General features: G+C 37.7%; 1 protein-coding gene across 2 annotated transcripts in view; it reads left to right on the forward strand.

Moving 5' to 3' along the window:
* Positions 1–12,381, forward strand: part of ntrk3b (neurotrophic tyrosine kinase, receptor, type 3b) — a 222,742-nt gene that overhangs the window by 73,159 nt on the left and 137,202 nt on the right. For both annotated transcript variants that reach the window (XM_033990909.2, XM_033990917.2), the window contains exon 4: positions 10,915–10,983. In XM_033990909.2, coding sequence (XP_033846800.1) covers positions 10,915–10,983 — 69 coding nt within the window. The remainder of the gene's footprint in view (positions 1–10,914; positions 10,984–12,381) is intronic.

Genomic DNA, 12,381 nt, shown 5'->3' on the forward strand with positions numbered 1-12,381 from the left:
CTGAATATTCCAGGAGTATTGTGCCTATAATCGACAAGTACCACAGTTATGCTTACCTGGAGGCTACATTTTTATGTTGATTAATACACCGTCTTTTGTTGATTTATTACAATTTTATGAAGATTGTACAAACAAACACAATTCATTTGGAAACAAGCTTGTTAATAATGATATATTTGTCTTACTAAAATAGTTTGAGGATTCTGACCTATAAAACTGTTTATTAGAATACAAATCTATTTAACACTTTTCTACTCGCTATAATTTGTTTTACAATCTGATTCATTACTCATGCACTTGGTCTCTCTCATTGAAGGATAGCTAATGCCGCAGCTGCACCGGGTAAACCATCAGACAGAAACTTATTCATACACGGTGAAATACTTGCCCAAGGACACAATGGCAGTATGCATTGTGGAGGATTGTGTCACATCTCTAGTACTGCCTCACTCCCTCTACTCGGCTCCTTTTATCTCTTTTCCTTCTATTCTTCACCTTTATCTATCAGCACAATCAGCTTGAAGATTGCAATCGTCCAAATAATGCCCCGTTAATTTGTTGCCAGCTTGTGTAGGATAGCGGGATTCATAAAAAAGATATGAAAAAGTCGGGATTAAGCCTTTATTAAAAGTAATCATGTCCTCGTCATGCGCAGCTGCTGTTGGAATGAGACGAACAAATATTAACAGGCTGTTATTAATGCTATGAGTCCACCATATGGCTTTTGTTATATGTAATGAAGATAAATTTATCCATTTCCAATATTAAATCTTTCAGGTGGGGATTTGCAGAGCGTGAATACAATTTGCCTGCTACGGGTGGGATTGACTCGGGATCTGCACACAAACATACCTAAAAAGATTCCTTCGTGTGTGTATGTATAGGCTTGTGAGTGGAGATCAGAGCGGTGTCTTGCTCAAGGGCGCTTTCGTAGAGGTCCCTGGGGTTTGAGGTACACAAAACGGAGAATGAAGGAAAAAAATGTATACAACTATCAAAGAAACGGCGGGTAGAGAGCAGGGTTACCAGCCCAGACCGGACTATTTATAAACGAGATACTGGTATGCTGAATAGAGATAAGGAGTACTTCTGCCGCAGAATAATAAAGTGTTGCGTATTTGAAGTTTCTGGGGTTAATTCAAAATGAAAAACAGTTTCCAGAGCTAGATTTAAACTTTTAAATTTTCAAGTTCCAGGTAAAATGTGCTTGTGTTTTCCGCAGTGAAACAAAACTAGCCAAAGAACCAACAAATCAATAGCTTATGTGGTGAGAGAAATAAGTAGTATGTTTTTCTACAATGAAAGTATCCAATAAGTTTGAAAAGGATGCAGAATTAAAACCAACGCCATAGCAATTAGCAATATCAATAAACACAATTATATCTTAATGACATGAAACTTCTGGGCCACATTCTTGTCTCCATATAGATTATTATTTCTATGGCTGTAATATTCCACATTACTGACATTCAGGTCTTCTATCTCCACGGAAACAAACAGCAGCACCAAGTCAAGCAATAAACAACCCAAAAGAGAACTTACTTCCTCTTACTATAGCTCAAATGTGTGCTCATTTACATCTCATTCCTTCTGTTCAATTTACAGTAATTCCATAATTAAACCAGGGGTCATTAAACTTCACACATAAGAAAGCATTAGTCTGACCTAAACCACATTTTTGACTGAAATGTTGTATCCTGAACTGACATATTTTGTGTAATTATGTGCAAATGAGCTTGTTTTTAATTATAGGTTATTCATGAATAAATCAGCAGCTCATTGATTTGGAGACTTTTGATAATTAGTGTTAACTAATGAGGCAGTCACTCCACTGTGTGACAGCACCCAATTAAGTGTGTCCTGAGGTTACATTCTCCATAATGTTAGACCACAGAGAACAAACAGTATTCTGTCCTTTGTCTTTGTAACAGTCTATATTGTCATCCCAAATGTTCTGTTGTTCATTGCTGCAAACAGTGAAGTAATCTTCCTGCAGCCAATAGGCACATTCATCATTATTGGGCTCAATTTTAACACTGTCCAAGCTTCCAACTGGTATTAAAATGCAGCTACTACATTTGAATTATTGACAAACCTATATTGTACAGATTGGGCAGTTCATAAGGGTAAATAAGGGTAATTCTTAAAAGCACAAAACATAAACAGGCGGAAAAACACACAACTATATTTGATAAAAAGCAAAATTGATTAAAATGAACTGAAAACACTGGCGTTAATAAAACTAAACACTAAAATTAAATCTTAACACTGTAACTTTTGTGGTGCATGTGTATGTGTGTCGGCCTGCTGCTTGTTTCCACGATTGCCTGGAAATTTCCACAGTATGGCATCTTTTTTTTAATTCAATTAGGTGCGTTAAAGCAGAAATATGACACAAAATCGACTTTTCAGAGCTTTTAACCATGTTATAGTTGTTTCCCCTCACCATTTACTCACCCAAACTTGTATTTGGGGTAATTCGTGCATGTCTGAGCAATCTTTAATCACTTATTTCTAAGACGCCATATTGCTGATGAACCTCTGTTTTCACTGCCAACCATGATACACCCACGTCTCTACTTACTGTTCTGGGATTTTATTTTCTTAATCTGTGATACATGTAGGATTTGCGTTGCATAGTCATTTTGGTACAACTGAAAAAATAAATCTACGACTTGTTAGCGTCATTTGCAGCTATCCATCGGAGGTGCCGACAACTTCACGGCGACATCAGGTCCCACTGGGCGCCGCAGTTGTCTAACCCAGACTTGTTTCTTTTATTACGTTTTTTAGATTAATATTTCAGTTTAAAATGTCCAAATTGTACCATAGTGATGCATGCGTGTCATAGATTACAACTATATAGCAGATACAAGCACAATATGCATTAAAAACATGCTTTCTAACTGTGAATGGGTTCCCCTTTCAAAAGATCTGATCCATAAGTTGGTCTGCCATCACCACGAAGAAGGATACGTTTAATGTGAAGCAGGTGGCGGACACATTACATGGCACACTTTTAAACTTTACATGTGTGAGCAACTTGACAGCGTACAAAGTGTGGGGTTATACGTAGTTCACCTTAATTAATGAGAGGAAGTGCTTATTTTTAGAACAGCTTTGTGATGAGTGTTTGCCTTAGATGTTTAGAACGCACCGGATCAACATAATGAGAACATATGTGGAATCCGAAGGAGACTCACTTTTATGTTCACAGACTAGAACTCACTTTTCAGGTGTTGTAGTTATGGTGTATAAGTTATGTAAGTCTCAATAAGGGAATGTGATCTGTACATCCTAATTATTCACCGCAATGATCTTCACAACTCTCAGAGGCCAGTGTGGAGTTTTTCCATCATGGTAATGCCAAAAACAACTAACATCCTATGAGCAGGAACGAGAGAAGGGCAGGCAGGTGTAGATCGAACAAACTGGTGAGGAACTGCTCTTTTTATTAACCTTATTCCGCCCCGCCCACTTTTTCCTCTGAATGCCACTAAACCGTGCTTTCTTTGTGGTGGCACTTACGATTCCATCCATTTCAATGCAGAATTTGGGAAGTTTTTCCACTACAATATATATAAAGTTGGTTGATTTGTGTAAAACGTTCTATGTCCATGTGCACCAACAAGTCAACACTGCACTGATTCTCTGGGAGGCTTTACAACGGCTTCGTAGTCCTTATAGAACTTACTTGCTGTCAAGATCGGCAGCACCGTGCAAAGTAATACAACCCGAATGCAAATAGCCACACTTAGGGCAACTTCCGGAGTGTGGTGAATACTGAGGAGTGTAGATGGAAGTCAGGAGCCACGCGCCTGACAGGAGGAAGACAGATGACACACAGGATCAGGGTGAGGACAACTGGAAAAAAAACAACAGTGATGGACCAGAACAGACTGAACAGAACTATATTTTGATCGTTACTTAGATGTCCAGGTGTTTCTAGAAAGCGTAGACAGAAGGATGTTTAGTTGTTGTGTATTTCCTTATTACATTAAGTTTTCCGATTCCAGCATTGCTATCTTCAATTTAGTGAGTCAGCACTTTTTAGAACTTCACTTTCTTCCTTATAAAAAAAGAACTCTTACTTCCAAAATGTCAACATTTTCAAAGACGAAAACAACTTCTTTTAAGGGATTGACACCTATGATATTTCCGCGCTGGGCTTCATATTGTGACAGATTTTTTTTTTTTTCCTTCTTCTCTTTTGAAAACTGCAACGTCATCACATTTCACTTCCAACATAAAGTGCATATGGACAGGTTAGACTAACTCGTACGCTAAACTAAGTACAAAACATCTTAAAAGTCTTTAAAGTTATTTGCCCTATTTGTAGCACATTCAATCTCTAAAAATGTTCAAATGGCAACCGCAGAGAGTTCAAATGAGACTACAATAAAAAAAAAAAAAAAAAAAAATCCATATCCAGGTTTTATAAATCACTACAGGGGCTGTCTACATTTAAACTCATTTAAAACAGTGATGCAAACATGGTGAGTTGTGGGATGCATTCCGCTGTTAAAAAGCTCTATATCAACAATTTAAGTGAGCAGCAACACCTTAGCACCCGCTTAAATCCTTCAGAAAAAATGTCTGACACTACCCCTGCTTCCAGTTTGAAAATCGGCAGCAGATATGACATATGTAGAGCTAAATCCTAACAACCATTAACTTAACAATGGCCAAAACATGTTTAAACTGTTAGAAAACCTTTACTTTGTGAGATGAATGCTTGAACTGCCAGAAAACAACCATCTTTGTGCTGCATTTTGAAAAGATTTTCTGGTGTACACAAGACATATGTAGAGGTATTTCATTTTAGAACTCACCTCTCCTCCATATTTTTGTACTTTTTTTCAACTTTTTCTCCACAATTTGCCACTTGACTCATGTAAAATTATGATAAATATTCACCACAGGCACTACCCCCACCAAACTAAGTAATAATCTGAAAAAAATCATATGTACTTTAAAAGCCCTTTATTGTGCAAAATTGACTCTTGAGCGCTTTAAGTCATATTAGAATGCTGTTAGCTTCCTCAAAAACATACCTGGAGTTGTGTTTTGGCTTTATTCACACAAACACTCTATTCCACCTTGTGATGTCATGAAGTGATAGTTTTCAAGATCACAGCTACCTTTTACCATTTGTTTAGTACAAATTAGAAATTCCAGGACTGAAATTATTCAAATGATTCTAGAGAAGGTGTGTGGAGTTTAAAAACACCATGGAGCACTTGAACAGAGTTTTCTATTTGTGAGAAGAGCTAAATATACAGGGTTTGTGTGTTAGACATGTGTGAATAAAGCAAAATGCAACTCTGACTATGCTTTTGACAGAGAAACAACATTATAACATAGACCAGAACATAGCGTATAGCGGGCCCTTTAAAGATTCACTACCAAAAAACGTCCAAAAAAGAAGAAATGTCATTTACTACATTCAAATATTAGTGTACAGTCGTGGGCGTGACAGATGAAGAGGCCATATTGCTGATTCTCTGCGATGTCTCTGTGCATGGCTGTCTGGTGCGCTGTCCGTGGTGCTGAATGTCAAACGCCATTGCCCCCTCACACACACACACATGCTAACACACCGATGCTGCACTAATTAGCTAGGCCTCTCGAGTCCTCACCAAGTCTTCCCAATGGTGCCGTTGCCAAACAGAATTATTAAAGAGGGAGGGGGAAGGATGAGGAGGAGCATCCACACCCCCTTTCCCTCTCCTTTCGTCCATCCATCCCTCCTCACACATACACAGACACAGACACAGACACAGACACACACACACATGTCCAGGTTGAGTCTAACATCTTCATCAATATTAACATGTGCTACACTCAGTCTGTGTAAGGCGTATTTCTTACCCGCGGCCCATCAAATTTTCATGTGGATCCCATAATTATAATTCCTCATTTAAACGAGCGCTTGTCGGAGCAGCTCAGATCATTTATGGCTGTTGGCACGACGACACCCTGTGAGCTTTACGGTTACAGTCTAAAGGTTTATGTATGTACGGGGGTATTCAACAGGTCCTATAGTAGACACTCTTATTCTCTATACAGCTATCTTATGAGGGAGCGCCCACTAATGGACAGTTGGAGCACTTCTGTTCATTAATTTTAATGGAGAGGTGCTGCTCTTTCCCCCACTGCTCAACAACTACAATAGCAAACACGGATTTTATGGTATATATTGTACCAAATATAGACACAAAGTTATGGAAAAGAACAAAGTGGTTGCATAACTCAAATTTGGATGAATATCCAAGAATGCTAACAGTAGCTGCGTACTACAAGCTACAGCATTGTTGGCGTCACCTGCTGTACTTTAACATCAGTAGATTTTTCTGTGCTAAGGACATGTCAATTATGTCCTCAAAGACTCAAATAATACTCATCTTGAATTAGCGGTGCTGAAAATACCCAGAATCCACCAGGATACGGCTTAAAAGAGGGAAAAAAGTGCGTTTTCCATTGACTTGAAGGTAGGTTGCATTCACATTCTACAGTTTGATTATGTCATAATTTTAGACGGAGAGTAAACAGGTTCAGGTTTTTTTTGAAGAAATATCCAAACAGACAATCCACAAAAGTTGAACATTATAATTATAAGTTAGGGATTGGCTCCACACTGTTTATCTTATGCCTTAAAGTCCTACTACTGATAACAATCGCATCTTAGGCCTTGAATAATGGCACCACTTTCTAAAGCAACTGTGAGAAAACTACTTCACTTTTGTTTATTTATGTCGACAGAGGAGATGCTGAAGTTTGTGGATAAGCCCAGTATGTTCCACTTAACTTTTTTTTTTTACCTCCAGTTGCTTCCATTCCAGCATATAGAACGTATTCGCTGGCAAACTTTAGACAAACCACTCGATACGGTAATGCAAACGGATTCAGACACCCGCTTGTTTAACGCAGTGCTGGTCAGATTTGGATAGCCCTTCACCTCCTGTCCACTGGCATTCCATACTCTGATGCCTTATTTGCTGATTTGTTTATATATTTATTAATTCGTTTAAGCTCACCCCCCCCCCCCCCCCCCCAATCCAATTTTGGTTGACATTTCTTACGGAGAAGCACAGAATGACCTTTGCAAATGGAACACATCCTGCCAGAGACGTGAGGCCAGTCTCACACTCTCTACATAAAAAAAAAAAACAAAAAAAAACACAACTCTTTTGTTTTAACACCTTTATGAAATAGGCTTTTGTTTTGTTTTTTTTGTTTTTTTCATCTATAAGAACATTATGAAAATGCATACAGCAAAGAGCATATTATCTCCAGCCACTTTTTCAACAATGAATCTGTGAATACCTTTTACTGCTAAGGGCTATCAAGGCCTTACCGTGAAGTATGAAACATTTATAAGGTGCAGTTTTTTTTCTGTGATCTCGAAAATATTTTTGGCTTAATTCTGTGACTTTGCTGCCGGCGTTGAATACAATACTGTGTTATGTCCTTGAGGCAAGAAGACACGTCACCCCTCTGAAAGCAAAGAGTAGTGCCATTGATTGTGACCAAAATTTGTCTGTTTGTGTCATCATACCAGTTTTTTACCTTTTACCTTGAACAACTTTTATGAATTTCGGAACTGACAAATTCATGCAGGAGACTTTGTTATTTTTATTATTTTTATTTTTATTTATTTATTTATTTATTACCTGTTTCAACATTTAGTTGTTTTTGAAAATGTTGATATTGTGAAAAATGGAGAATATTCTTACATATTTTACCGAAATGAGATTATGGTGTGGTTTCAAATGACATCACATCTTATATGATTTAATGGAGATTAGGGGGGACAATGTAAAAGTACTACCGTCAATATAAGAATTTGTTCAAATTCTAAAAATCTGTAAGACACTTATTCTTAGGTTTCAGTTTGCTGTTTGGAACAGCAATATTTCTCTGTTTTTTATACAGATTTATTTTGTCTGGTCCTCATGCGCTCCGTTGCGTCTCAAGTCCGGTCAAACGTGGTCGTGCAATCAGATTTGTTCTTTTTTTCAATGACAAATGTGGAACAAAGGAGCTCATTGGTCACCTATGATTCATAAACAAAATCTAATTCATGTCAGCTCAGATTAACAGAATTCAGTACTTGGCTCACTGATTCTGCATAAATCCGCAATGTTTTTCAGTCCCTGTGATATTTTTTTTCCTTTATTATTTCTTATAAGGGTGGACCATGTGTGTCCCTGATTGGCTAATCCACCTGTCAATCACAACCATTTGAAAACAAGGAGATTCATCTTTGTAAAGTATTGAAGAAGTGTGTATTCCTGATCCAAGGCAACCATTTTGATGTATTTTCGCTGTTCAAAATGTAGTGTAATGTTGTTTTGAATTGTCAATTGCCATAGCAATTGTGGTCATTTTTATTATTTTAAAACCCACAGATCTGTAACAGTCCTATCCTTGTTAACATTACTGTAGGATTGTTAAGTGATGATGTCATTAGTTTTTGCTCCTTCCGGGTCCAACATAATCCATTCACTTTAATGGCATTTTGTCATATTTTATTCAGCTATGTGGCCTTGAATAAATTTTGTCTTGTAGAGATGCTTTTGGGACATAAGTTATGAATGTATTATGATTATTCATTATAATTGTAGACCTAAAACTGAAATCAGTGAGTTTCCACTCACTGATATGATTTAGTGTGTTTAGTTCATTTTGATTCCTCAGGAGGTTCAGACAAAGTCCCATGCTGTTTCTTCAGTTGTGTTTGTGAACTCTGTACATTCGGACCTAAACTGTGATAATGTCACACTTAACAATCCCATAGGCACAAAACATCTCTACTATACTATCATGTTCTTTAAAGGTTAAGTTTTATTTTTGAACCATCTGTCATGTCTATTTTAAGCCCTACTCTCTATCCTTATCTATTTTCAGCTTGATTTGACGTAAGTGTGGATCATTTCTGTTGTGTGTTGCCTAATTAGAGCCTGTTTGCCCTCCCCGTCCTGCCTCTGTGAGTGTAATGTATTCTTCATGCGCTTCATGCACAGCCCCTCTGGGACTCCATCTCTTTCTGTAGAGGCTTCAAATTCCGAGCTGCATTTTTACATCTCTATTCCCTACACTGGAGCTCCTCTGATAGCAGCGGTATTCTGACTGGCACACTTTTCTGAGGTGACGATGTTTAACCGGTCTGTATGTGCGTGCGTTCTCTATGTAAATGCCATCTTGTACCACGCACCGCTTCTTACATGCGTGTGATTCCGTCTCAATGTGACACTTGTGTGGAACATCACAGGAGGAAGTGAGAGCGAGCTGTCGTATCCTCACCTGCCTGTTGCCATGGTGACACTTGTGCTTACGGGACTGTCATATATAGGTCTCCCATACAAATTAACCTCCCTGAGATGGAGCTTGTCTATGTGCGGTGGCATTCATTAGTGTAGAATGAGGATTTAAACACCTATACAAGTGTGTTGTTTAATGACAGACAACTTTGCACTGATAGCTGTCGTATGAATTCATGCACTTACTTGTATATATTCATTCATGCCTATCTTTATGTATGTATGTATGTATGTATGTATATTTTATAATACACTTCCATTTGCATCCGCGTATAAGAACCTGCCTATTCCCTGGTGCGCCGTGATCTCTCTACATTTACAATCCTCGGTGAAGCCATATGTTATTAAATGTTCATGAGCTCTATAGTATTGTGTTGGGCTCTTCTGTCTTACTGAAGGCAGACAGAGTAGATGCTACATGTGCTGCATAAGTGGATTTGATGGCGTGCTTTATGACAAACAGTATGTTAGCTCCTCACAGGGCTCTTCCTCCATAGACGGATGTCTGATGTTCATAGTTAAACCAATTCTCTGCTCTGGTCAGATCACTCGTGTGTCTCTGGCCATCTCATATTGGATTTAGTGGCTTCTTAAGCCTCGGGGGTTCCTTAAGTCAATTGAATTATTTGACTTGGAAGCGGTCAACTTTCTTATATTGAGTTGGCCAGGCCCTGCAGCACTGTCCAGCCAGGCCTGTTTCCCCTGCCTTTGTCAATAGCACTTTGCCTTATTCTCATCTATTAATGCAGGCTTGTACTTGGAGGGTCATTAACTGTGCTGTGTAGATCAGATTAACTAGAAATCTGCTTTATTTTAGTTGTAACAGCTCCCCTGTGCTTTTCCCTTTACAGTTAATCATTTGTATCCTTCCATGAAGAAATGGACTTTCATTTGTTTTTGAAAGTGCTCCATGTGTCCAGGCCTGGGAATATTAGTACACATATGACCTGGGATCAGTAGTACACATATGACCTGGGATCATTAGTACACATATGACCTGGGATCATTAGTACAGATATGACCTGGGAACATTAGTACACATATGACCTGGGATCAGTAGTACACATATGACCTGGGATCAGTAGTACACATATGACCTGTAGCCAGTGGCTCATTTTGGGGGGAAGGCAAATGACCCCAAATAATTTGTATATTGTAATATTTTCTTAGGTAGGCGCACATGACTGGTCGTCTTTTTCAGCACCTAACTGATCGCCCACTCAGGTCATCTTGTTAAGAAAAAAAAATTAATAAATAATAAAAAAAAACAGGCAAAAACATTGGACTTTCGCCCCTGATGCTGGGTTGTTTTATTTATGTAAAATTTTTAACGCTAACAACGTAGAGTGGTTCCTTCTGAATGTTAACTCAAAGAGGCTAATTAATTTGAACACAAAAAATGGATGCATGGTTACGATTTCCTGACAACTGACCTACAGACTGATTTGCTAATTGATCTTCTGAGGTTAAATAATGTCAATATATAGAACAGAAAAAAAAGGACTGGAGCAGCATCAAAACAAGACACACACCCAGCCTTTATCATTACACAACATAATTTAACTGTATTTTTCTGTTCTTTTTTTTGCAGCAACTTGTCAAAGAATCCTCTGAGCACCCTGTCGTGGCAGCTCTTCCAGCACCTCCAACTCTCCGAGCTGTAAGTAGCCTCTTGTCTCTCTCACACTTTCTCTTTGTTTGCATTTTATTAGAGCAATTTATCATCAGTCCCTCCGCTCCGTCTGGCTCAATACAAATCGTCCTTACCGCGCGCCATTAGAATCCGTGTGTCTGTGGTACAAAACCCCTAATTTGTCTGGGTGTGCGTGAAAGAGCAGACCTATAGGCAGAAGGGATGCCGTGATCTTAGAAGTCATTTGTTGTCATAATTAGAGCTCGCAGAGGGAGTTTGGGCGACATGAGAGAGGCTGACCCCATTTTGTGCTTGTGTTGTGAATATTTTAGTGATTATGGAATGGATTTGCTGTTACGTCGCCAGGGACAATGGTCAGGTCCTATTTGTAATTTACATATCATCATAGGCCTATATCAGCTGTTGTTCAATTGGCGTGAAGCTTTTGTGTTTTTATTTGTTTGGTGCTGTAGTATTGTTAAAATTAGTTTGTGAAGAAATGTTGAAAAAAAGTTGAAAATTACAAGGACTATGTTCTAAAAAGGAATCACCAATACACAAAACAAAAGAAAATTATTATTATTATTATTATTATTAATTTTTATTTATTTATTTATTTATTTATTTATTTATTTATTTATTTATTTATTTATTTATTTATTTATTTATTTATTTATTTATTTATTTATTTATTTATTTATTTATTTATTTATTTATTTATTTATTTATTTACAATTTATATGTTAATTTAAATGGCTCATATTATGCAGTTTTTTTTTATCTGTTATGTTGTTTCCTCATCAAAAACATACCTGAAGTTGTGTTTCGTTTCATTCACTCATGTTTAACACACAAATCCTGCATATTTAGGCTGAGTTCTTCTCTCAAACAGAAAACAGTCTGTTCCACCTTGTGATGTCATGTGATAATACAGGAAGTGCTCCACTGTGTTTCTAAAATCCATACACCTTCACTAGACTCATTTGGATAATTTCAGTCCTTTAATTTCCAATCTCTGGTAGCTGTCTATTTATCACTTCATGACATCACAAGGTGGGACACAGCATTTTGAGTACTGGAGATGTAGGATTACTCAAATGCAGGATTACTCAAATGTGTCAACAAAGGAAAACACAACTCTGGGTATTTTTTTGAGGAAGTAACGACATTATAACATGGCGTAAAGCTCATAAGAGTCAGTTTGGCGTAATATTGGACCTTTAACAGGATAAAACTATTGTGTGAATTAAATCTGCTTTTCAAAATTGTCTGTAGCAAGTTGCAAGTTATAATATAAGCTAAAAGAGGATTGGATAATTAGCTGCTTAATGAAAGGATTTAATGGGATTACCATGCTTTTGGGTGCCTCAATAACCTTTAAAATGGTCGCATATTTCAAAATAGATCCTGTCGCAATCCATCCCA

The sequence above is a fragment of the Periophthalmus magnuspinnatus genome, chromosome 3 (genome assembly GCF_009829125.3).
Source record: "Periophthalmus magnuspinnatus isolate fPerMag1 chromosome 3, fPerMag1.2.pri, whole genome shotgun sequence".
Taxonomy (NCBI): domain Eukaryota; kingdom Metazoa; phylum Chordata; class Actinopteri; order Gobiiformes; family Gobiidae; genus Periophthalmus; species Periophthalmus magnuspinnatus.